At 41.5% G+C, this 25,506-nt stretch overlaps 1 protein-coding gene across 1 annotated transcript in view; it reads right to left on the bottom strand.

The window, feature by feature from the left end:
* Window positions 1-22,377, bottom strand: part of LOC146891841 (uncharacterized) — a 38,329-nt gene extending 15,952 nt beyond the window's left edge. The window contains exons 1-2 of the mRNA XM_087896278.1: window positions 22,286-22,377; window positions 325-452 (exon numbers count right to left, since the gene is read on the bottom strand). Of these exons, the coding sequence (XP_087752404.1) occupies window positions 325-452; window positions 22,286-22,377 (220 nt within the window). The remainder of the gene's footprint in view (window positions 1-324; window positions 453-22,285) is intronic.
* Between the last annotated feature and the right edge of the window lie 3,129 nt (window positions 22,378-25,506).

Genomic DNA, 25,506 nt, shown 5'->3' with positions numbered 1-25,506 from the left:
ACTGGGAGCTAGGAAATGCCAGTTTATCCGAGTTTTGGCTAGGTTACTGCTTTGTTAAGAGAAGGGACATATTTTTGAAACAACTGTGATTAGCTGTGCTTTTTTTGTAATTACCTATAATTTACAAAGATTACACTGTAGCTTGCAAGCCGTTTAAAGAACAGATCAGGTGATCTTTCACACGCACAGAAAAATCACGTGTTTAGAATTAACCCCAAAGACAGAGAACATTTTGCTCTCTGCTAAGCAATTTTGTTAACTCAACATCATTTTTCTTTTCGTCTTTGTTTCCTTGGTTCAGACGCACCGACATTTGCTGCTTACCATGCCAGGCCAGGCACTGACAGCCACTCTGCACAGTGCAGTCCCACGGAAGATGACAGGCACAACTTATTCCCAGAAGAGTTTCTGGTGCCCTGTTTTCTCCAAGGACAGAACACAGTGATGTTTTTCTTCTTAAGCATTCTAGAACTCATAGACATAAGAACTGTGGGGGGGGGGGGATGGGTTCATGGAATGAAGCTTCTTGTTTTGCTTCTAGAGTCTCATTTCTGGACAAGAGGACATTATCCTAGCTGTGTGACCCCCTTGTAGGAGTTGCAGCTTCTCCACCCCGCCCACCCACCCTCTCCTGTAAAACTGAGTCTCTCGCAGGACTATTTTCTCATAGTTCATGTTTATAGAACTCCTGCAATAAGGCGGCCAGTCTCTGTACCTCGGCCCCTCTGCTGCTGTGTGAGTTCTCTTCTGGCTGAAGCACGTTAATTGTTATTCCCTCAAGAAGCATCTGTAGCTTGGTTTCTGAATGCAAATCAAAACTACAATGAGATGCTACTTCCATTTTTGAAAAGTCAAAAAGATAGTGGTAAGAACTGTGAGGAAGTGGAAAGACCAGAACCCTCCCACGTGGCTGGTAGACATGAAGAAAGTGTAGCCACTGTGGAAAGCAGCTTGGCAGCTCCTAAATCAGCTAAACACAAAGCTACCAAGTGACCAGGAAAATGAAAACTATGGCCACACAAAAAGCGTGCACACAAGTGCTGGCAGCAGCATTGCTCATAATGTTAAAACTAAAAACATCCAGTGATTGACAGACAAACAGATAAACAAAGTGTGGCATATGTATACAACTGAACATTGTTTGACCTACAAAATAATGATGTTTTAGTACTATAACCTAGATAAACCCCGAAAATATTTTCCTAAGCAAAAATTAAAAGTGAGACCTAAGGGCTGGAGAGATGACTCAATGGTTAAGAACACTGGTTGCTTTTCCAGAGATCCTGAGTTCAATTTCCAGAAACCACATAGTGGCTCACAACCATCCGTAATGAGATCTGGTGCCCTTTCTGACATGCAGGCATACATGCAAACAGAACACTGTATACAAATATTTTTAAAAAGTGAGACATAAATGGCCATATGCTGATGATTCCATTTGTATGAAATGTCTAGAACAGAGAAGACTGTAGAGCAGATTAGCGATTGCGAAGGGCTTGGTGTGGAATCCAGGCTGATAACTTAATGGTGCACGTTGTCTGAGAATAAAAAGGCCTCCCACATACTGGTCACCACCACCAACACGCCACACCAGCCCGTTGTGACAATGCTCCAGCAGTGTGGTTGCACAGCCTGTTTTTATACTACACTCACTACCATTGAATTGTGTATTTTAGAAGTATTTCTCTCTCTCCCATTTTTAAAGAAAACAAACAAACAAAAGACCAGGTCTGGTTGTGTACACCTTTAATCACAGCACTTGGGAGGCAGGCGCAGATTTCAATGAGTTCAAGGTCACCCTGGTCAACAGATCAAGTTTCAGGACAGTCAGGGCTACAACAGAGAAACCCTCTCTCAAAAAAAAAAAAAAAAGAAAGAAAGAAAGAAAGAAAGAAAGTGAAGAAAGAGAGAGAGAAAAAACAAACAGAAATCCAAACTGAAATCTACACAGTAACTAAAAGCTCCGTAAATAATCCTAACAACCGAATGGAGTCGACAACTAAAAGAGCTGGTGAATGTGAAGACAGAAAACATCAAACTTGAGAAAAACATCATGCAAATTCAGGAAGTTAGCAAATATGTAAAGCAATACATTTCAAAGATTTAAGATTCTAAACAATTGGAACTAAATTAAAAATTAGTGAGGGCTGGAGAGATGCTCAGTGGTTGAGAGCACTGAATTGTTTTTCCAGGGGACCCAGGTTCAATCCCAGCACCCACATGATGGCTCTCAACTGTCTGTAACTCTAGGATCTAACACCTTACATAGACATATACGCAGGCAAAACACCAATACACATAAAATAAAAATAAATTATAAAAGAATTAGTTATAATGTCAAGGAAAATCCATGAATATCTGAAAATTAACAGAATTCAACTTTGTACTAGGGTCGAATAAACTTAAGAGAAATTGCAGAAGTGGTGAACCATTTCTGGTGTGTCTTTCCCTTCATTCAACCTTTCCTAAGGTTCATTACCTCAGTGGAGAGGTAATGGGTCATGAGGTCCAACCTAAACTTACTCCCCTAACTGTGGAATCACATCCTGCTGAAAATCCTGTGCATCCTTTATGAGCCTCAGCTGAGAAACAACAGCTCAGTCACTATAGTACTTAAACCAGTGGTTCATCACACCCACATTTAAAGAATTAACTCCAGAGTTACAATCTAGAAGCACCACTCAGATCTGCTGCTGTAGCCGCAGACCACACCTCCTTCCCCTAACTCTGACAACTCCCGTTTGTTTCTATCTCTACTGCTTTGTCATTTCCAAAATGTTATAGAAATAAAATCTGTGTAACTTTTTGAGATTGGTATTGGTACAGTTTGGATTAAATATAAATACATCCCTAAAGGGGTCTCAGGTACAGATTAATAGAAATGGGTTAAATTAATATGAGTTAGCCAATAAGAAGCTAGAGCTAATGGGCCATGCAGTGATTTAATTTATATGGTTTCTGTGTGGTTATTTTGGTTCTGGGTGACTGGAATGAACAAGCAACTCCTTCTTGAAACAATTGGTGCCCACATGGCCAACTAAAATCTACTTAACAACCTGAGAGAGCTTGAAAAGGAATTCTAGACACAAAAGGACAGAATTTAGCGCAGTTTCATGGTAGCCACAACTTTTTTTTTCTAGATGGGCTTGCAGCAAGCAAGGTACCCTGGGCACAGTAAAAACTGTGTGGCTTTTTTAAAAAAAGCAGCAGTTTCCTGATTTGCCAACATGAACAGCTCTGGCTCTTTGGGGAGGTTTGGCTATCAAGCATTTAAATGGGGTTAGTGAGCAGACTGCTGCAGCTTGCTTAATGGTGGCATGGACTGGCTGTGTGCCTAGAAGTGGGGCAGTGTGCATGGCTCAGAGGCACAAACAGCTCTGTCATGTGGGACTATGCAAGCAAGCAGGAAGTATCATATATACCATAGTAATGGTGTAGCTTAAGATTTAAGAAGCGCTTAGCATTTTAAAAATCACTTCTGGACAGTAAAGAATTACAGATATGCAACAAAGACAAATCTAGATGAGTCATAGTGTTAGATAAATGTACATAGGCTTGGGAGAGAGAAGAAAAAGAGTATAGAGAGTCATAAAATAAAGTTAATGCTTTAAAAAAGAGTAAAGTTTTTAAAGAGACAGAGCACAGATAGTCATAGATTAAAAGGAGTAAAAAACTAAGCCATATAAAAATGGAAAATTCACAGAGAGTCTGTGTGGAGGATCGCAACCACATACTCCATTACAAGATGGCGCTGGCATCCGGTTTCACCGCCAGGTGAACGCACATGTGCTTGGTAACTTTCCACTGGTGTCCCTGCCTACTCCCGAGGCATCATCAGGGATAATGGGCAGTGGACCAATCCAAGAGTGACACGTCCGAAGCGAGGACTGTTTCCTATATAAGGGATGGGTTCCCTCATTTCGGGGTCTCCGCTTTGGAAGCTTATGCTCTCTCTCTCTCTCAAGAAGCATTAAAGCTTTTCTGCAGAAGAATCCTAGTGTCCCGCGTGGTTCTTGCTGGCGAGACGGTAGCGTGGGACAAGTCTGGATTATGTATATTATTGTGTTATCTTTGAAATTTTTGACTGTGAAGAAGCTAAATACAGACAGACATTTCATTGTAATGGACTGCTAAGTTAAACCAACATAAAGGTATCTTGATTCCAAAATTTGAGTCTAAGGATATGTTACTTTGAAAAAGAGGTTCTTCTTTTGTTTTCATAGAAGATGAGAACCTGTGGATTGCTTTCAGACTGGTGTGGTTTGATGGAATAAGACTGCCTGAAAGGTCATCTTGAACACCCCTCAAAAAATTACTTTGCCCAACTTCTGACTGAGATGAACCTAGCACACAGGATATACCATTAAAAACCTGAGTAGCAGAGCCCCCAGTCAGCAGGAAGCAGTATAGACAAAACTACACCCATATTCCCAAATATTGTCTATAAATGTTTGTTTACATTTAAAGGGGGATATGATATAGATATGAATAATTTGCATTGGTATGGATCTTGGTTTATTAATACAAATTTAAGGTTAATTTTGTTATATGTATATGTATAATTGTGCTCTTAATTAAGGTATTGTGTTTGTACAGCTCATTTAAAAATGTAATATATAATTAAGAAATATAACTTAATAGAAGGTCATCTATAATAGTCAATATTGTAGTCATGTTTTCTAGATGAATAGAGATATATTTCAGTTAGTTAGGTATTCTTCAAATCTTTCAGCGACCTTCAGAATATGGCATTTATAATGTTTTAATAACTTAGGACTTTTCATGACAATGAGACACATCTGCTCCTGGCAGCACAAGCTTCTTCAAGAAGAATATGGGCATCAAAGAGGCTCCTTATGGAGTTGATTAGCCATTGAGCAAGAAACTGGTCTTGCCTGGACTGCTTCATGAACTGGACATGCAGGACCTGCAGAGAAATGATTGCTGAATTTGACTAAAGGTGAGATGGTCCTTTGGAGTTCCTGCTTCATGAAAGAGTCTGCGAGATATTCTGCAGGGCACAGAAGAAGATGATGGACTCACTGCCAATATCGGCTGAACTGTCTTTAAAATTTCCTGCTTCATGGAAAAGTCTTCTAGATACTATGGGTCTGTAGGTTGAAGATGGATGCCCCAACGATACAGAAGAACTTTGTGTGACTGTCCAGGTAGCAAGATGCCTCTGTCAATTCTAGAATTTTGGAAGTTGCTTACAATGAACTTCCTGTTTATTTAAGTAATATTATATCCTTCTGGAGTCTTTGATAGAGTTGAAGAATTTATAGTTATAGTTATAGCTTTCCTTAGTTATGATAAAAGATAAAGTACATATAAATATTGTAACTGTAATTCTTGTTTAATAGCTATTTTGTTATATGTGATTTTACTATGTTAAAGTTAAAGCCTTCCTTTTTGTTTAAACAGAAAAGGGGAAATGCTGTGGGAGGTCCTTCTGTCTATGTGTTGCTTTTATTGGTTAATGAATAAAGAAGTGCTTTGAGTCTATGGCCAGGGCAGAGCAGAACTAGGTGGAAAAAAACTAAGCTGAATGCTGGGAGGAAGAAGGCAGAGTCAGAGAAACACTATGGAGCTGCCACCAAAGTCAGTCATGCTGAAACTCTGCTGGTAAGCCACCGTCAAATGGAGATAAATAGATTAATAGAAATGGGTTAGATTAATATAAGAGTTAGCCAATAAGAAGCTATAGCTAATGGGCCAAGCAGTGATTTAATTAATACAATTTCTGTGTGGTTATTTCAGTTCTGGGTGGCCAGGACAAATAAGCAGCTCCTTCCTGCAATACTCAGGCTGTAGCTTAGTTAGTTGAATTATTAAAAGGGTAGAAACAAGAAAATTGCACACCTTTAATCCCAGCAACCAGGGAGTCAGGCAAGCAGATTTCTGTGAGTTCAAGGCCAATCTGGTCTACATAGTAAGTTCTAGGACAGTCAAGGCTACACAGAGAGATCCTGCCTCACAAAACCAACCAAGTAACCAAACAAACAAAAAAATAAGTGAGTAAATGAAATAAAAGGGTAGAAACAATCCAATTATGTTGTTTAGAGGTATGAATGTTGTCAATGAGCAGCTAACAGAAATACTTGCCAGGGTAGATGTATGGGGATCAGGAAAGTAAGTAAAGAATACGAAGATACCAGTAAAAATAATAAAACAGAAACATAGAATGGTACCAGGAGGGCATTCCCATGAATACTGAAATCATCCCTGTTTAATTTTCCATACACTTTTATACCCAATACTAAAGGGGGGGAAAGGCAACAAAAGACTTCATTAACATGATAGAAAGGACAACTAGAACAGCTTCAACACTTTGAGACATCAAGTCATTAGCACTCTGTTGTTCAGGCAGTGAATTTACCCTAGACCAAGTATTCTGAAGGCAGCCACTCCTCAGATTAAACCTCCAGTTTCAAAAGAGGGAGCAGAAGTATGCTTGCATATCCCGACCATCTGTCAGGGTAGATTGGATTTACCTGGATGGGCCATCTTCATGCCAAAAGAACCAAGTAACCACATCCTGGATCAGGATGTGTAGCCCTGGTTGTTGACAACAAGAGAAACCTCAAACTCTCTGACCTTCAGACGAGGTGGAAATAGGCTCACATTTTTGGGCCTCCTTAGGATATCAGGGGAAGGTCAGGAGTAGATAGTCATCAAAGCAGAAACTCCCTGTTTGAATACTGGTGACTTCATAAAAAGAAGCAGGAGCAGAGAAAACAGACATGTATAGTTGTTGACTCTTACCATGTGTGGCCTTGTACCACTTCAGACTCTGCCAGCAAAAAAAAAAGACATAGGAGGAGGAGCTTGGGTGTTCCCCGACCCCATAGACGCCCAGGTCGCCCTGCAGTGCTAGCTACCCCCTCCCGCCTGCCATCCCAGCTCCCATCCAGGTACGAATTCCTATATTTCTCCCTTCCCCCTGGGGCCATAAAATTTCCCCAGCTCAGCTGCCTTGCGAGCTGGGCCTGGGCTGTAGGCACAGCCCGGCTAGAGGCAGTTCCTGGGTCTTAAAGGCCTCCCGCAGGACAGGTGGACCAGGTGCCATCTCAGCCACATTCCTGACCAGCAGGGGCCCTGACTTCTAGCAGAGGACCATCGGTGGGGTGAGTTTGCTTCGGGCCGTGGCAGGGTCCCGGTAAGGAGGAGCTTTGGCGTTCCCCAACCCCACAGTCACCCAGGTCGCCCTGCAGTGCTGGCTACCCCCTCCCGCCTGCCATCCCAGCTCCCATCCAGGTACGATTTCCTATATTTCTCCCTTCCCCCTGGGGCCATAAAATTTCCCCAGCTCAGCTGCCTTGCAAGCTGAGCCTGCATTGTAAGCGCATCCCGGAAAGAGGGAGTGCCTGTGCTTCAATAGCCTGCCTGAGGAAAGGTGGGCATTCTGTCAGTGAAGTCCCTGCCCAAGAAGGGAACCTGACCCGGTAACAGAAGTTCCAATAGAGAACATTTGAAGTAAGAGATGGGCAGACGCCAAGGCAAGACCTCATCCAGCAATCTGAAAAACAACATGAAAACACCAGATCCCAAGGACCCTACATCAGAAGAACTTGAACACCTTAACCCAGAAGAAGTGGAAAAAAGTGCCATTATGAAAGCAGTAGAGTCCCTTAAACAGGATATGAATAACTCCCTTAAAGAATTGGATGAGAAATATAACAAAAAGTTTGAAGAAATGAGTTTAGAAATAGATGAGAAATATAACAAAACGTTTGAAGAAATAAGTAAATCCGTGAATGAGACCCTGAGAAACCAAGAAAAAACAATCAAACAAGTAAAGGAAACAGTTCAAGAATTGAAAACTGAAATGGAGGCAATGAAGAAAACACAAACTGAGAACCGGCTGGATATGGAAAACCTAGGTAAACGAACGGAGACTACAGAATCAAGCATAACCAATAGAATACAAGAGATAGAAGAACGAATCTCAGAATCTGAAGATACCATAGAGAAAATAAATGCTCTGGTCAAAGAAAACGGCAAATCCAACAAATTCTCTTCACAAAACATTCAGGAAATCTGGGACACAATAAAAAAAACCAAATCTAAGAATAATAGGGATTGAAGAAGGAGAAGAACTGCAGATCAAAGGCCCAGAAAATGTATTCAACAAAATTATAGAAGAAAACTTTCCCAACCTAAAGAACGATATTCCTATGAAGGTTCAAGAAGCATACAGAACACCGAATAGACTGGATCAGAAAAAAACATCCCCTCGCTATATAATAATCAAAACACAAAACATACATATTAAAGAAAAAATTTTAAGAGCTGCAAAGGAAAAAGGTCAAGTAACTTATAAAGGTAAACCTATCAGGCTTACACCGGATTTCTCTATGGAAACCATGAAAGCCAGAAGATCCTGGATAGAGGTACTGCAGAAACTAAGAGACCATGGATGCAAACCCAGACTACTATACCCAGCCAAGCTATTGTTCACTATCAACGGAGAAAACAAAATATTCCAGGATAAAAACAAATTTAAACAATACGTAGCTACTAATCCAGCCTTACAGAGAATATTAGAAGGAAAATCAATACCGAAGGAATCCAACATTCCCAACACGGCCTACAATAACTCGAACATCTAGCGATCATTCACAAGCACAAATCAAAGAAGAAAAACACATACACTCTACTACCTAAAAAAAAAAAAAATGACCGGAGTCAACAACCACTGGTCATTAATATCACTTAATATCAATGGACTCAATTCACCTATAAAGAGGCACAGACTTAGAGATTGGATACGAAAACAGGATCCAACATTCTGCTGTTTACAAGAAACACACCTCAACCACAAAGACAGACACCTACTCAGAGTAAAGGGTTGGGAAAAGGTTTTCCAAGCAAATGGACCTAAGAAACAAGCGGGTGTGGCCATTCTAATATCTAACAAAATCGACTTCAAACTAAAATCAATCAGAAGAAATGGAGATGGACATTTCATACTCATAAATGGAACAATTCATCAGGAGGAAGTCTCAATCCTGAATATCTATGCCCCTAATATAAAGGCACCCACATATGTAAAAGAAACTCTTCTAGAACTCAAGGCAGTCATCAAACCACACACACTAATAGTAGGAGACTTCAACACTCCTCTCTCACCAATGGACAGGTCAATCAGACAGAAACCAAACAGAGAATTGAGAGATTTATTGGAGGTATTGAATCAAATGGACTTAACAGACATCTATAGAACACTCCACCCAAATAGGAAAGAATATACCTTTTTCTCTGCAGCTCATGGAACCTTCTCGAAAATTGACCACATACTCGGTAACAAAGCAAACTTCCACAGATACAAAAAAATATTAGTAACTACCTATGTCTTGTCAGATCACCATGGACTAAAATTAGAATTCAACAACAATGCTTCCCCCAGGAAGCCAACAAACTCATGGAAGCTGAACAGTCAACTACTAAATCACCCCTGGGTCAAGGAAGAAATAAAGAAAGAAATTAAACTCTTCTTTGAATTTAATGAAAACAAAGACACAACATACTCAAACCTATGGGACACTATGAAAGCAGTGCTAAGAGGAAAGTTCATAGTACTAAGTGCCCAATTAAAGAAAGCGGAGAAAGCACACATTGGAGACTTAACAGCACACTTGAAAGATCTAGAAAAAAAAGAAGCTAATTCACCCAGGAGGTCTAGAAGACTGGAAATAATCAAACTGAGGGCTGAAATCAACAAAATAGAAACAGAGAAAACAATCCAAAGAATCAATGAATCAAAAAGCTGGTTCTTGGAGAAAATCAACAAGATTGACAAACCCCTATCCAAATTAATCAAATGGCAGAGAGAGAACATGCAAATTAATAAGATCAGAAATGAAAAGGGGGATATAACCACAGACACAGAGGAAATTCAGAGAATCATTAGATCTTACTATGAAAGTTTATATGCCACAAAGTTGGAAAATGTAAAAGAAATGGACATTTTTTTAGATAAGTACCATATACCAAAGTTTAACCAAGAACAGGTGAACAATCTAAATAGACCTGGTAGTCGCGAAGAATTAGAAGCTGTTATCAAAAATCTCCCTACCAAAAAAAGCCCAGGACCAGATGGTTTCAGTGCAGAATTCTACCAGAACTTCCAGGAAGAGCTAATACCTATACTCCTTAACGTATTCCACAATATAGAAACAGAAGAGTCATTGCCTAACTCCTTTTATGAAGCTACAGTTACCCTAATACCAAAACCACACAAAGACCCAACCAAGAAAGAGAATTACAGGCCAATCTCACTCATGAACATCGACGCGAAAATTCTCAATAAAATACTGGCAAACCGAATCCAAGAACACATTAGAAAAATTATCCATTATGATCAAGTCGGCTTCATTCCAGAGATGCAGGGCTGGTTCAACATACGCAAATCTATCAATGTAATCCATCATATAAATAAACTGAAAGAAAAAAACCATATGATCATCTCACTAGATGCTGAAAAAGCATTTGACAAAATTCAACACCCATTTATGATAAAGGTGTTGGAGAGACTGGGGATACAAGGATCATACCTAAATATAATAAAAGCAATATACAGCAAGCCGACAGCTAACATCAAATTGAATGGAGAGAAACTCAAAGCCTTTCCACTAAAATCAGGAACGCGACAAGGCTGTCCACTCTCTCCATACCTCTTCAATATAGTGCTTGAAGTTCTAGCAATAGCAATAAGACAACATAAGGAGATCAAGGGGATTCGTATTGGAAAGGATGAAGTTAAACTTTCGTTATTTGCTGACGATATGATAGTTTACATAAGTGACCCCAAAAACTCTACCAAAGAACTCCTACAGCTGATAAACACCTTTAGTAACGTGGCAGGATACAAGATCAACTCCAAAAAATCAGTGGCCCTCCTATACACAAAGGATAAAGAAGCAGAGAGGGAAATCAGAGAAACATTACCTTTCATGATAGCCACAAATAGCATAAAATATCTTGGGGTTACTCTAACCAAGGAAGTGAAAGACCTATTTGACAAAAACTTTAAGTCTTTGAAGAAAGAAATTGAGGAGGATACCAGAAAATGGAAAGACCTCCCCTGCTCTTGGATTGGGAGAATCAACATAGTAAAAATGGCAATTCTACCAAAAGCAATCTATAGATTCAATGCAATCCCCATCAAAATCCCATCAAACTTCTTCACAGACCTTGAGAGAACAATAATCAAGTTTATATGGCAAAACAAAAAACCCAGGATAGCCAAAACAATCTTATACAATAAAAGAACTTCTGGAGGCATTATCATCCCTGACTTCAAACTCTATTATAGAGCTACAGTATTGAAAACAGCTTGGTATTGGCATAAGAACAGAGAAGTCGACCTATGGAATCGAATAGAAGACCCAGATATTAACCCACAAACTTATGAACACCTAATTTTCGACAAGGGAGCTAAAGGTATACAATGGAAGAAGGAAAGCATCTTTAACAAATGGTGCTGGCATAACTGGATGTCAACCTGTAAAAAAATGAAAGTAGATCCATATCTATCACCATGCACAAAAATCAAGTCCAAATGGATTAAAGACATCAACATTAATCCATCCACTTTGAACCTGATAGAAGAGAAAGTGGGAAGTAGTCTACAAGATATAGGCACAGGAGGCCTCTTCCTAAGTAGGACCCCAGTAGCACAGACAATAAGAGAAACAATGAAAAATGGGATCTACTGAAACTGAGAAGCTTCTGTAAAGCAAAGGACACTGTCAGTAGGACAAAAAGGCTGCCTTCTAACTGGGAGAAGATCTTCACCAACCCCTCATCAGACAAAGGTCTGATCTCCAAAATATACAAAGAACTCAAGAAACTAGACACTAAAACTCTAATTAACCCAATTAAAAAATGGGGTACTGAACTTAACAGAGAATTCACAACTGATGAACTTCGAATGGCCAGAAGACACTTAAGGTCATGCTCAACCTCTTTAGCGATCAGGGAAATGCAAATCAAAACCACTTTGAGATACCATCTTACACCTGTCAGAATAGCTAAAGTCAAAAACACCAACGATAGCCTATGCTGGAGAGGATGTGGGGTGAGGGGAACACTCATCCATTGTTGGTGGGAATGCAAACTCGTGCAGCCACTGTGGAAATCAGTGTGGCGGTTTCTCAGGAAACTGGGAGTCAAACTCCCTCAGGACCCAGCAATTCCACTCTTGGGAATATACCCTAGAGATTCCCTAACATATTACAAAAGCATTTGTTCTACTATGTTCATAGCAGCACTATTTGTAATAGCCAGAACCTGGAAACAGCCTAGGTGCCCCTCAATAGAAGAATGGTTAAAAAGGTGTGGAACATATACACATTAGAGTTTTACTCAGCGGTAAAAAACAATGACATCTTGAATTTTGCATGCAAATGGATGGAAATAGAAAACGCTTTACTGAGTGAGGTAAGCCAGACCCAAAAAGAGGAACACGGTATGTATTCACTCATAAGTGGATTCTAACCATAATTAAAGGTCTTTGAGCCTATTATTCGTGATCCTAGAGAAGCTAAATAAGAAGATGAACCTGATGAAGATTATTTAGCTATCCGCCAGGAGGTAGGAAATAGACAAGAGTCCCAGGTAACCTCGGGTGCATGGGGGGGTGGGAGGGTTGATGGAAGGGGAGAGGGTTAGAGAGAAGGGAGTAGGGGAGGAATGGGGAAAGCTCGGTGGCCTGGGATGGGGGGGGGGGCGGGAGGAAAGATGAATATGGGATCAGGGAAGAATATATTTCAACTAAGGGAGTCATTTTAGGGTTTACAGGAGACTTGATTATATATGTGATCCCAGGTCCAAGGAGAGATCCCCCAGATTGTTCTCTGGACAGAGGAGAGGGTGCCTGAATCGGCCGTGGCCCATAACCATACTGATGTATATTTTGCTTATCACCATAGATCCTTCATCTGGCGAAGGACAGCGATACAGACGGAGACCCACATTGGAGCACCGGACTGAGCCCCCCAAGGTCCAAATGAGGAGCAGAAGGAGGAAGAACATGAAAAACGTAATCAGGACTGCGAGGGATGCTATCACCCACTGATACAAGGGAACGGATCTAATGAGAGTTTACCAAGGCCAGTTGGACTGGGACTGAACGAGGACGTGATCTAACCAGATTCTCGGAATTTGGCCGGATTCTCTGAATGTGGCTGGCCCGAAGTCTTTCTGAAAAGCCATTGACTATGACACTGGGACTTGTTTCCTCTGCATATACTGGATTTTGGGGATCCAGTCTGTTTGGATACCCACCTTCCTGGACCTGGAGGGAGGGGGGAGGAACTTGAACTTCCCACAGGGCAGGAAACCCTGACTGCCCTAAGGGACAAAGAGGGAGGAGGAGAGGGAGTGGGGGGAGTGGGAGGGTGTTGGGAAGAGGGGCGGAAATGGAAACTTTTATAATTTAATAAAATTTACTTTCAAAAAAAAAAAAGACACATGTGTGTTGCCTGAGTTTTCTGTCCTGCCTGGTTTCTGTCCTCCCACCAGGTCCCACAGTCATTTGGCCCCGAAGAAATTACACAGAGGTCTATATTAATGATAAACTGATTGACCCGTTAGCTCAGGTTTCTTATTAACTCTTGTAACTTATATTAACCCATTATTCTAGTGTATGTTAGCCACACGGCTCGGTACCTTTTTCGGTGGGGCAGGTCACATCCTGCTTCTTCAGTGTCTGCACAGGACTGCGGAAAGAGCTTCTTTCTTCCCAGAATTCTCCTGTTCTCATTGCCCCACCTCTACTTCCTGTATGGTTGTCCCACCTATACTTCCTGCCTGGCTACTGGCCAATCAGCGTTTATTTAAAACATAATTGACAGAATATAGAATTGTCCCGCACCACATGTGGACCCCTGAATCTCTGGAGTTGTGAACTAAATAAACTTCTTTTCTTAAAGCTTCAGGTCTTTCATTATTAAAAGCTGTGGCTTAGATACAGGTAGCTTAGAACACAAAATGTTCTAAGACAAGATTTTTTTTAACTTTTGTTTTTGAGACAAGGTTTCTTTGTATAATCCTGGCTGTTCTTGAATTCACTATGTAGACCAGGCTGGCTTTAAACTCAGAGATTCAACTGCCTCTGCCTCCTAAGTGCTGGGATTAAAAGTGTGTGCCAGTGTGACCAGCAAAAACAGGTATTTTTACTCAGCCTAATGCCCTTGACATACATCCAAGTTACTTCATGAATCAATAGCACATTCCTTTTCATTGCTAGATAGTATTCCCTATTATAAATATATTAATATTTGCTTAGCATTAAAACACTGTAAGACAGTTTGGAGTTTACAGTTTGAAACTATCATCAATAACTGCCTTGAGCACTTGCACAAAGGTTTTGTCTGAATGTAAGTATTCCTACGGGTAAATACCCAAGAGTGCAACTGCTAATTAGATAGATAGATAGACAGACAGATGTATATATATATACATATATATATATACATATATATGTATATATATATATTACATATATATATGTAAGTCTGTGTTTAGCTTTTACAAAAAGTGCCAAACTGTTTTCTGAAGTAGCTAGACGATTTTACCTTCAGCCAGGAATGTGTGAGATCGAGTTTCTCGGCATCACTGTTAGATATGGTGGTGTCCGAACTTTTTAGTTTTAGCTGTTCTAATGTCAGCTAATAGCTCACTGTGGTATTAATTTGCATTTTACTAATGGCTAGGGAGGGTGAACATGGTTTCAGGCAGTTTTCTGTACTTAAATCATCTCAACGAAAGCCCAAGTGCCAAGGTGACCTGGTAATAAAAGCAGGCACCGTGGGAAGAGCTGTTGCTCCCAGTTTTAAAAGTTACTGCAAGAGGTGAGCAGTAACTCACCTTTAAGGTTGGCAGGGGTCTGTGGTGGCAACTAGCAATGAAAGGCATTTTCCATTCCACTGGGAGATTCTACTGTGTTTTTTCCCCTGGAAATAATCAGGAAAGCCATGCCCCATATATATGAGCTGAGGAGAAGCCAGGGCTTTCTAATGGAAGGAATAAGAAGAACGCCTTTGTTTGCCACTGGGTTTCAGCATATCGCACTGTATTCCTGTGTGTCAAACTATGAGCACCGATAGATTACTGAATTTCCATAGATGGTTTTAAAAGAGAAAGACAAATTGAAAATCATAGAAACAATGCTTTAATCCCAGCACTTGAGAGACAGAGGCAGTCGGATCTGAGTTCAAGGTCAGCCTGGTCTACAGAGGGAGTTCCAGGACAACCAGGGCTACACAACGAGACCCTGCCTCAGAAAAACAAAGTAAGTAAATACAACCAATAACAATACAATTAATATGAAATAACCTAGACAAAATGGTTTGAAACTACTTTCAAAACTATTAGAAATAACTATAATTTCAACAGTAAACTTGACTATACATTGAGATGTTATCTAACAGTAGAGATGGAATCTAAACAGTGGGTAAGTAAAGGTCCACAGCCAGAGAGAGAGCAGTGGCTTAGACACAGGTAGCTCAGCGGTTCTCCCTCCCTCCCCCCCTCCCTCCCTCCCCCCTCCCTCCCTCTGTCCTCAGCCTACTTTTGTCAAGAGCAGGCTGTTGGTTTGAGTGCTCACACAGGCCTTTTGAGCTCCTCAAGGTTTGCTCCTCCCAGCTGCAGAGGCCTTGGACACTAACTAGATGACCAATCACTTTTCTCTGCCTCACTTCTGAGCATCTGGCCTGAGTTTGAACCTCACATCTAATCCTTTCTTCAAGACTCCAGAGACTGGAGTCCTGGCCTTCCCTCATACTGGACAGAGCAAGAATAAAGTAAAGAATGTCTACACTTAACAGTTAATGGTTTATCGCTTGCAAAACTTTTCTGGAGATGTTAAGTTGTGCCCCTGCACCCCCCTCCAAAAAAAAAAAAAACCAGAGTTTCTCTGTGTAGCCATGGCTTTTCTGAAACTCACTTTGTAGACCAGGCTGCCCTCAAACTCAGAGGTCTGCTCACCTCTGCCTCCCAAGTGTTGAGATTAAAGACACACACACACTTCACCTGGTCCCCTTGTAGTAATCTTATCTCTTTTCATAAATGAAGGAACTAAGCTCAGAAGCCCTGTAACTTGCCCAATACAGCACAATTAGTACACAGTTAAGCTATGTACTGTGAATTTAGGCCTTCTTAAATTGGAAATTCGATAGCCATACCTAGGGAGACACACATAATGCCAATGCCTTCCAAGTCAGAAGCAATGACATGCCGCTACTTGGAAAATGCCCTCGCCATGTTTCCAGTCAACAAGGATTTCTCAGCTTTAACAACACTGGTCTTGACTCCCGCAGCACAGGTATTTCCCTGCTCTCCCCATCAGGCTGCTTCTCCCTCCCAGGATCTTGAAATGAAGACCCCTCTCTAAACTAAGTGCCTCGGGGAGGACTTCCTTACCATAAACACTGGGAAACAAAAGCAGTAACGGATAAAATCACATGAACAAGAATGCAAAGCATAATAGGCTTAATGGTGTTCCTCCCCCAAATTCTTAGGTTGAAGTTCTAATCCTTGGTGTTTCAGAATGAATCTATATTTGCAGAGAGGCAATTTAAGAAGAAAATTAGTTAAATAAAGACATTAGAATGGCCCCTAATCAAGTATGACTCAAGTTTTAAGATGAGAGAATTTGGACACAGGCACACACAGGGCCGAGGATGGGGGAAGGGCAAACAAGCCTTCAAGGAAGGCTTGCCACACCAAGGTCTGAACATAGCCTTCCTTCAAGGCCCTCAGAAGACAACCCAACCAATTCTTTAATCTCATTTTCTAGCTTCCAAAACTGTGGAAAATCAATTTCTGATTTAGCCATCCCAGCTGTGTTACGAGTGGGACACTTCCCTATTTAAGTCAAGACAGAATGTAAGACCCAAGGAACAACTGTACGAAGTCCAGGAAACAAACCAGGTGATAGAGTCACTTTTCAAAACATCTGGGCCGGGAGTGCTGCCCGCGTGAGGACAGGACATGTCTGCAAGTGGAAGGATTTTTTTTTTTTTTTCTGAGACAGGGTCTCACCATGTAGCCTTGGCTGTCCTGGTATAGTCACTGTGTAGACCAGGCTGGCCCACAAACTCACAAAGATCTTTCTGCCTCTGCCTGAATGAAGAACAAAGGTAAATTTTCAGGGTTGTCTGTAATCCACCAGTCAGCATCAATTACAACACTGCGATACAACCTCCCAAGCTGTCACCAAAGTCTCAAAGTTAGAGGTGACCATGAGAGCATCACCCTGACATTCTACCATCCCATTATCCCACTGCATCCCCCATCGGGCATCTGTAGTCACCTCACTGAGACCAGCAGAATTGCACTGATATGCAAAATGACTCATGACTATACTATCTAAATCTCCAAGGACTAAGATATTTTAGCTGACATTTGCAAAGAGAAAGAATGAAGTAGACTGGACACATATGCAGAAATTAATGAGCAGTGTTCAGAATGGAGAGCTATAATAGGGCTGCCTGGTTCCTGGCTCTAATTTCCTCTTTGGCCAGGCTGAATTACCCCCATCCCTACACTCCTCTTAACTGAGGATAAACTCCCCTCCCCCAAGTAGTTCAAGCTAGTATTGTTCTTTTTAAAAATAATACCATGATGGGATGTCCCGGGCAGCTCGCGGAGCAGCTGCTAGTGGCTGTGGGTCCCTGCAAGATCTCCAGGGTGGCAGCGCCATGCGGCCGGGGGAGTCAGGGTCCCCGGGCGAGCGGCAGAGTCAGGCGGCTGGATGTGGTGGATGGCAGAGTAAATGGACATAAGGCTATACATAAAGCTAGACATTTATTATTTAAAGAAAGGGAGACATAGACAAACATAGAGAGAACAAAGACATACATACACATACACACACACGCGTGCATGCACACACACACACACACACACACACACACACACACACACACACGAGAGAGAGAGAGAGAGAGAGAGAGAGAGAGAGAGAGAGAAGATGGCTGCAGGGGAGGTCCAAAGTGGCTGGGTGGGCGTGGTTAGTTCTTAAAGTGACAGCAGAAGACTAACATTCCCGGATCCTTTTTATAATAAAAAGTAGAAGGTTAGACATTACAGGTTGAAGGAATTGGGGCGGCGAATTCTCAAGGCTGCTTCCGGCTGATTTGTGGGCGTCGTCTTTGGGGGGGTATGGGGGTGATCCGAGAGAAGGCTAGGTACTGGTCATGTCTTGGCATTGTTGGTCTCTGCTCCCGACAGGACAGGTGTCTGTGGCATGGAAATGTCTGGTGTTTCTTGTACCTGGTTAGGGTATTGGCAGAACAGAGGACAAAGTTAAACTGAGAAAAAATTTTTAGGACCAGGGAATTGAGGGGTTTGTATCTGACCCCTGTTTATATGGGGTTTTTTAATTTGGCTCCCTGGAACGTATAAGAAAAACAGAAGTTTTAGACATATACATTGTATTAAGAACTCCTTGGGTTTGTAAAAACAGAAATTATAATGAAAAGTATTTTTATTTGGTGAGACAACCTGGCAAAACCTCTCAGCTATCAGACTGTCAGAGATCTTTGAGAAGGATAAGATTTTACTTTAGTTACTGATTAAACAATGATAGAGAACTTACTTGGTTGGCACCCAGAGCTACTCTTTTTGGGTCCTCCCTGGTCACTGAAGGTTGTATTTGACCTTTATTGTTTAATGTAGAGCCTGCCAGGCTTTTGAAGACCCTGTGGACTAGGAAATCTTTAGGAAGACAGGCCTACCTTGACCCTGGGCAGCTAGGCTATCGATTCCAGTGATCCTGTCCATGTTTGGAGGTCTCCAGTTTAGGTGATAGGCAGTTTTTGCCCAATGGTCAGTGCTTGGCAGTCGAAGCAAACTGCAGATGGACGTTGGTCTTCTGTCTTCTCGGAGGAAACAGAGTGCTTGCTAGGAGCCAACCTGTCTCTTTTTGTTATGAAAAGTTTTTTAAATAATTAAACATTTAAATATCGCATTCCCCAGATCTCTGAGCAGTTGAGGACTGATTATTAGGTGTAGCTGCAGTATAGAATCTGTCTGGAAGGTTGGGTTTGAGTTTGACTGTATTGACTCTTAACAGGTAAGATCCATATTTGTAAAAAGACAGACAGAAAGAAAAAAAACTGTTTGTAACATTAAGATTAGTGGCAGAACTGACAATGGTAGAAAACAGCTTAAAAGTACATACCAGTTTATGATTTTGTAGTCTGAAACGAGATGAAATGAACAATCATTATACATAGAGAACAGGAATTAGGCAAAGTGTATGTTTCTGATGGGCCCTATCAGAAAGCACGTCACTATGCAAAAACCTGTAATCAGAGTTAACGAGAACACCGAAGAGGGGGAGAGGAAAGACAGGACATACATAAGAATGAGAAAGCTTGGTCGAGTGATCTGGATCTCAGTGAATCTATTGATAAAGTCATCTGACCCCAATGAACATGGCAGCGGCCACGTGTTGTGGCTTGAATGGAAAGCCGCGGGAATTTTAAAAGCCGGGGGCCGCCTGGTTGTTGAATCGTGAAAAACCCGCATAAACAGACAATTTAAGGCTGGTATGACTTGCTTTTCCAGGTTAAGACCATGAAAATCCCTCAAAAACCGTGGCATCTCGAGCCTATCGGGAATGGCTCCCCGTTTAGGTGAGATACAAATCGTAATCGACCACCCAGGACACATGGGTGAACATCCTCAATCCACGTGTGGGGGGTATAGGCCGAACCAGATCAGCCTTTTCCGTGAGAAAGATGAGAAAGAAGAACAGAATGAAATAAGGAGGAAGAAGGAGACTGGAAGCCCCGGGCCTCGAGATGAGGGAATGCACGGGCTTAACAGGATGCAAGCCGTAATGGACGCCAGCGACAGGGCGGAGAAGTACCCCCCCCCCCGAGCCCAGAAACACCTGGAGGACCAGTCAATCCCGGGTTAAAAAGGCTCAGATAAGCTGGCTGGAGTGAGGAAACTTACAATTAGAAGTCGGTGTTGTTTGTAGGAAGGAGTCCAGGCAGTTGGCGGTGTTGAGGAAGGCCCTCGGTCCGATTCAATCCTGGAAGTTGGTGATCAGAGTCCCAGACGAAAGGTAAAATTGGAACCCTGACCCTTGGCGGGTGAATCTGTCCAGTCCCGGCACCAATATTGTTCTTTTTAAAAATAATATGATGATGGGATGCCCCGGGCAGCTCGCAGAGCAGCTGCTAGTGGCTGTGGGTCCCCGCAAGATCTCCAGGGTGGCAGCACCATGCGGCCAGGGGAGTCAGGGTCCCCGGGCGAGCGGCAGAGTCAGGCGGCTGGATGCGGTGGACAGCAGAGTAAATGGACATAAGGCTATACATAAAGCTAGACATTTATTATTTAAAGAAAGGGAGACATAGACAAACATAGAGAGAACAAAGACATACATACACACACACACACACACACACACACACACACACACACACACACGAGAGAGAGAGAGAAGAGAGAGAGAAGAGAGAGAGAAGATGGCTGCGGGGGAGGTCCAAAGTGGATGGGTGGGCGTGGTTAGTTCTTAAAGTGACAGCAGAAGACTAACAGCTAGCTAACTCATTTGTGACTACAGAAATTTTATTTCAAGTTCATACAATGCTTATCACACCAAAAGGAGACACACATACACAGCCGCTCACCCGGGAAGATACTGTATGTGGTGATAAGAGATGGCTTTAGGTGTCTTGGTCACACGCACTAACTCCCTGGGATGACAGCAGAGCTGCTCTTTCTCCCCCTCGTAGCCTGCAGGGGCTGCACACACTTTCCGGTAGGGATCAGTGAATGCACTACTGTAGTTCCAATGGTGAACCGCCCTCACAGGCTCATGTGATTAGACACCTAGTCTCCAGTCAGGAGCACTGCTCCGGAAGGTGTAGAACTTTCAGACGATGGCTTATCACTGGAGGAAACCAGCCACTGGGAGGGGGTTCTTGTGGCCCCAATTCCTGCTGGCTGTTCCCTCGTTCTGCCAAGGTGAGCTGTCCCAGCTGCTGTCACCACGGGGCTGATTCCCACCATGTCTTCCCTCTGTGATGGACTACAACTTGGTCAGATCAACCCTTGTTCCCACAGGTTGCTTTTTGCCTGGCAACAAGTATCTAATATACCGCTGTTTTAAAAGGGGATGCTGCCAAGGCAGGGCAGTGGGTAAATGTGTCTGTCACACACTCTGTGACCTGAATCAGGTCCCGAGAACATACATGATGGAAGGAGAGAACCAACGCCTCCAACTCTGACCAACTGACTCCCACAGGCATCTACCCCCATATAAATTACATAGACATATATGTACATATATAATTTTAAAATGTTAAAGAGTGTTCTGAAATCAAATACATTAAGGAAATAATAATTCAAAATAAATGACTTCTGATAAGTTCATGAGATTTTTGCAATGGGGCCAGGATAGTTATAAAATCTTATTCTTCTTACTAAATGGTATAAAAGTACATTATTACAGAGGGTTTTTTGTTGTTGTTGTTTTGGTTTTTGTTTTCTTCTGTTTCTAAGACAGGGTTGCTCTGTGTAGCTCTGGTTGTCCTTGAACTCACTTTGTAGACCAGGCTGGCCTTGAACTCACAGAGATCCTCCTGCCTCTGCCTCCCAAGTGGTGGGATTAAAGGCATTCACCATCACTGCCCGGCAATTACAGAGCATTTAAAAGTTAATTAAACAAGTGGATCTCTATGAGTTCAAGGCCAGCCTGATCTACAAGAGCTAGTTCCAGGACAGGCCCTAAAGCTACAGAGAAATCCTGTCTCGAAAAATCAAATAACAACAAAATATTAATAATAATAATAATAATAATAATAATAAATGTTTTAGCTTAAAACGAAAGCAGGGAAAACAGTGGATGTGGCATCACTGCAGGGAGATCATACAGGTTTCATTTTTAGGGTAGTATGATGGAATTGTTCAATATGAATTCAGAAAAAGGACCAATCCTCCTATCCCCTCAAACCTCCATAGCAATTTCCTCATCTCTAATAATTCCAGTGTGATAATGTTTTGTGTAAATTAGTTGCTATATACTAATTTTATTACTAGATTTAATAAAGGGCTGGGATGGTGGCAAATGCCAGTAATCCTGCATCCAGGGGCTGAGGCAGAAGACTGAAAGTTTAAAGCCAGCCTGGACTACACGGTGAAAACCTATATTAAAAAATTTAAGTGAAAAACATCTGAAAGCTTCCAAGAGAGATAAAGAACTTTGCAAATTTCCCATACCAGATCAAACTGAAGAGAGCGGGCCATCCACAAAACTAACCGAGATGGAGCAGAAGGCAGGCAAGCGACTCGCCAGGAGTCACGCTGGACTCTGATGAGAACAGGGTTGGCGTGTTGGCTAATGCCTGGCATTACTTATTTGATTTTCGCTGTGACAGACGGAAGGAAGAGTTTATTCTGACTCAACGTTTAAGGGAGCTTTCCACCACGCAGAGAAGCTGGGCAGCAGAGGCTGAGGCAGCTGGTCGCACTGTGTTTACGGTGGAAGCACAGAGTGTACTTTGGTGCAGGAGCCCGGTCCACACGATGATGCCAGACAAGCGCATATCCAGAGATGTATTCCAGGGTGATGCTCGACCTAGTCTTGTTTACAATGAAGCTTAACCGTCACAACTTTAACCACAATTTAGTCACAGCTTTACAGTGTTGCTGTTTTTAGTGAGTGAGTTTATTGAGACAAGATCTTATGTAACTTCGTCGTTCTGAAACTTGCTATGTAGATCAGGCCGGCCTGGAATTCAGAGATCCTCCTGTCTCTGCCTCCCAAGTGCTGAGACTAAAGGTGTGTGCCACCACTACCAACTAATATTGCTATTTTTATTTGAAGCTACTTTATTAAGTTTTGATTCATATACTATTTACCTAGTATTAAGAATACTGCACCTGGGGCAGCCACTTACACTGGTATGACTGTCACATGTCCAAATTTGTGTCAGCAGAGACCAGATTCCTCATTTAGAATGAAATCACTTGAGTCGTGTGTGAAAGATTTTTCTCCTAGTTAGGCTGTCATTGTAAACTAGCACTAACAAAATAAATCTTCACAGACCTCAAAACTTTTTAGAATTCTATACAGAAAAACAACTAGGCAGGTGTTTCTCTTTATTGAAATAAGAGTATTGTTATGTGTCCCTGACTGTCTCTGAATTCACCATATAGCCAAGGCTAGTCCAGAACATAGCCACTGTTTCATGAGTCCTTAGATTGTAGGTGTGCATTATCATACTGAGTTCTGATTCTTAACTTTTGTATTTCCTAAGCAAAACTCAGAATATTTGTCAAATATTTTAGATAGTTCAAAAATTTGAAACAACATTATTGTGATCAGAAATTCTTCAAAAGATCATGTTTTGTTCAACTATACATACATGTGATATCTATCTGTTCTGGCACACAGGCACGCACACACACACACACACACACACACACACAGAGACATAAATATTTTACTTATGATCCAGAAGAAAATGTAACTTTATAAATGCTCCTGGTGTGTTTGAAAAGAATGGACATTCTGTAGTTGTAAAGCAGAATGACCGACAAGTCCAACCATATCTGATAATTGACAATGATAAGCTTTGTGTCCCCTTTTCACACTCGGGGTAGGTCTATCAATCATTGAGAGATGAGCTCTAAAATCTCCAAATAGAATTATGGGACAGGTATAGATTTGTACTAATCTCCTTCCAATCCTATCAATTTCTGCTTCACACATATCATTTATATTAAAGTTAAATTGAGTGCATTAACAGGCTACCTCAGTAAACTAGCAGATAAAAAACCTATTTTGCCTGATGGTAGGAGGACCAGTCCAGATTAGTGTTAGCACAGGTTTTTTGTTTTGTTTTGATTTTTGTTTTTTTTTTCTTCCTCTTTTATCTCCGATCCACTTGGCTTTATTTAGCTAAAATGAGTTTGGAGGGGCATATTTTTATCCAAAATGTCATTCTCTGTAGAGCACTAAGCTCAGCTTATACTACCCGTCCTTGATGTGGCTTGAAAGCTCTCCAGATAGTAAGCTGGGTAATGGTTGGACTTGTTTGTTGCCCTCTGTTCTTTACTGACCAATATATATTTCGTATATTTTTCACTTGCTATTGCTTCAGGTGGTAGGGTAAATCTGTTCTTGGCATTACTCTTAATGTTTCTGGACCTGCAACCTGCTTCAAAAAATTACCCTTGGGTTGCTAAGGTCACGTCAGTTGTGAGGGCTGAAAATGCCTGGGCGCTTCCAGTCTTTCAATTAACCAAGATAGGTTGTGGAATATGGAAATCCAGTTCCTTTTCTCCAGGTAGAATAAACTCACTGTGATGTATGCTGCAGAACCCCTGGGGTTCTAATGCTGATGCTGAGACCTCTGCCTGCCTTGTTCCCTGTACTACGGAGCCCTGGAGTTCCGGTGCTGATGCTGACACTTCTACTGCCTCGTTCCCCGCTTCCTGCCTCCCCAGGTGCCATATCGCTGCAGAAGAAACACATTTCTCACAAATCACTGATACCTGCACCCACATCTCAGCAGCAGGTTTTGGAGAACCCGACACTAAATTCGCTTGCATTTTAAAAAAACATTCGCCTGTAAAGTACTTCCTTATAGCCTCATCTGCTTTTGCCCTCACATGTTTTAATTGTTCAATAACTCTGAAGAATGACAACAGCATCTTGTACCGAATAGATATTGGAATGGGTCTGTCAAATTCACCGTATGATGATGAATCTCCAACTAACCCGTTTATAACCTAAGAGTAGTTAAGACAAGCTCTTGATTGGAGCTTGTTCAGGTAAAGCATGCACTTAATTTTATGGTGATCAAGTTCAACTAACTATTGAGCAGTGTGTTGCAAATGCCTACTTGGGAAAATTGGCAGGTACAAATGTTTGTGCATACTTTTCCTGTGCGTGCAAGTTAGTACTTGTATTGTTTGATTGCCTTCCTCGTTTTATGATCCATAAACATTAACCCCATTTTCTATTAACTTTGCATCAGTTTAAAAGATTGCCAGATATATGCAGTAGCTTAGCGTTACTACATTGCACAAAATAATTAAACTAGTTGTTTTGGTTTGACTTGCAAAGTAGCAATGTATTTTGGTTATATTTTGTTATTATGGTAAACAATATGTAGCATGAATTGCCAGATAGAGAGCTTTCCCTAGGGACAGCCAGGCTAGAATAAAAAGTAAACATCTGAATTAAAAAGCTTTCAAAATGAAATTCAATGTTGCTTGTTATAATAAGTAATTAGTAAATCAAATTTTGGTATAAAAGATATGTCAGTAATTTAAAAACTTATATATATTCCAAACTATACTCTGTTCTTCTGAAAACTGAGCTTTGATAGGTATTCCGTTGTATAAAGAAGAAAGAAATAGACATTGAGTGGCCATGTTTCAATATGAAAGATATTTCTAGGTGAAAAACAGGAAAGAAAATGAAGCAAAAAAAAAAACAAACCACATTTCTATGTCTCAAATTCCACCTAT

Source organism: Myodes glareolus, chromosome 13 (genome assembly GCF_982192425.1).
Source record: "Myodes glareolus chromosome 13, mMyoGla1.1, whole genome shotgun sequence".
Classification (NCBI taxonomy): Eukaryota; Metazoa; Chordata; class Mammalia; order Rodentia; family Cricetidae; genus Myodes; species Myodes glareolus.
The sequence above is the reverse complement of the archived record's forward strand: the minus strand, read 5'-3'. Positions and strand labels throughout refer to the sequence as shown.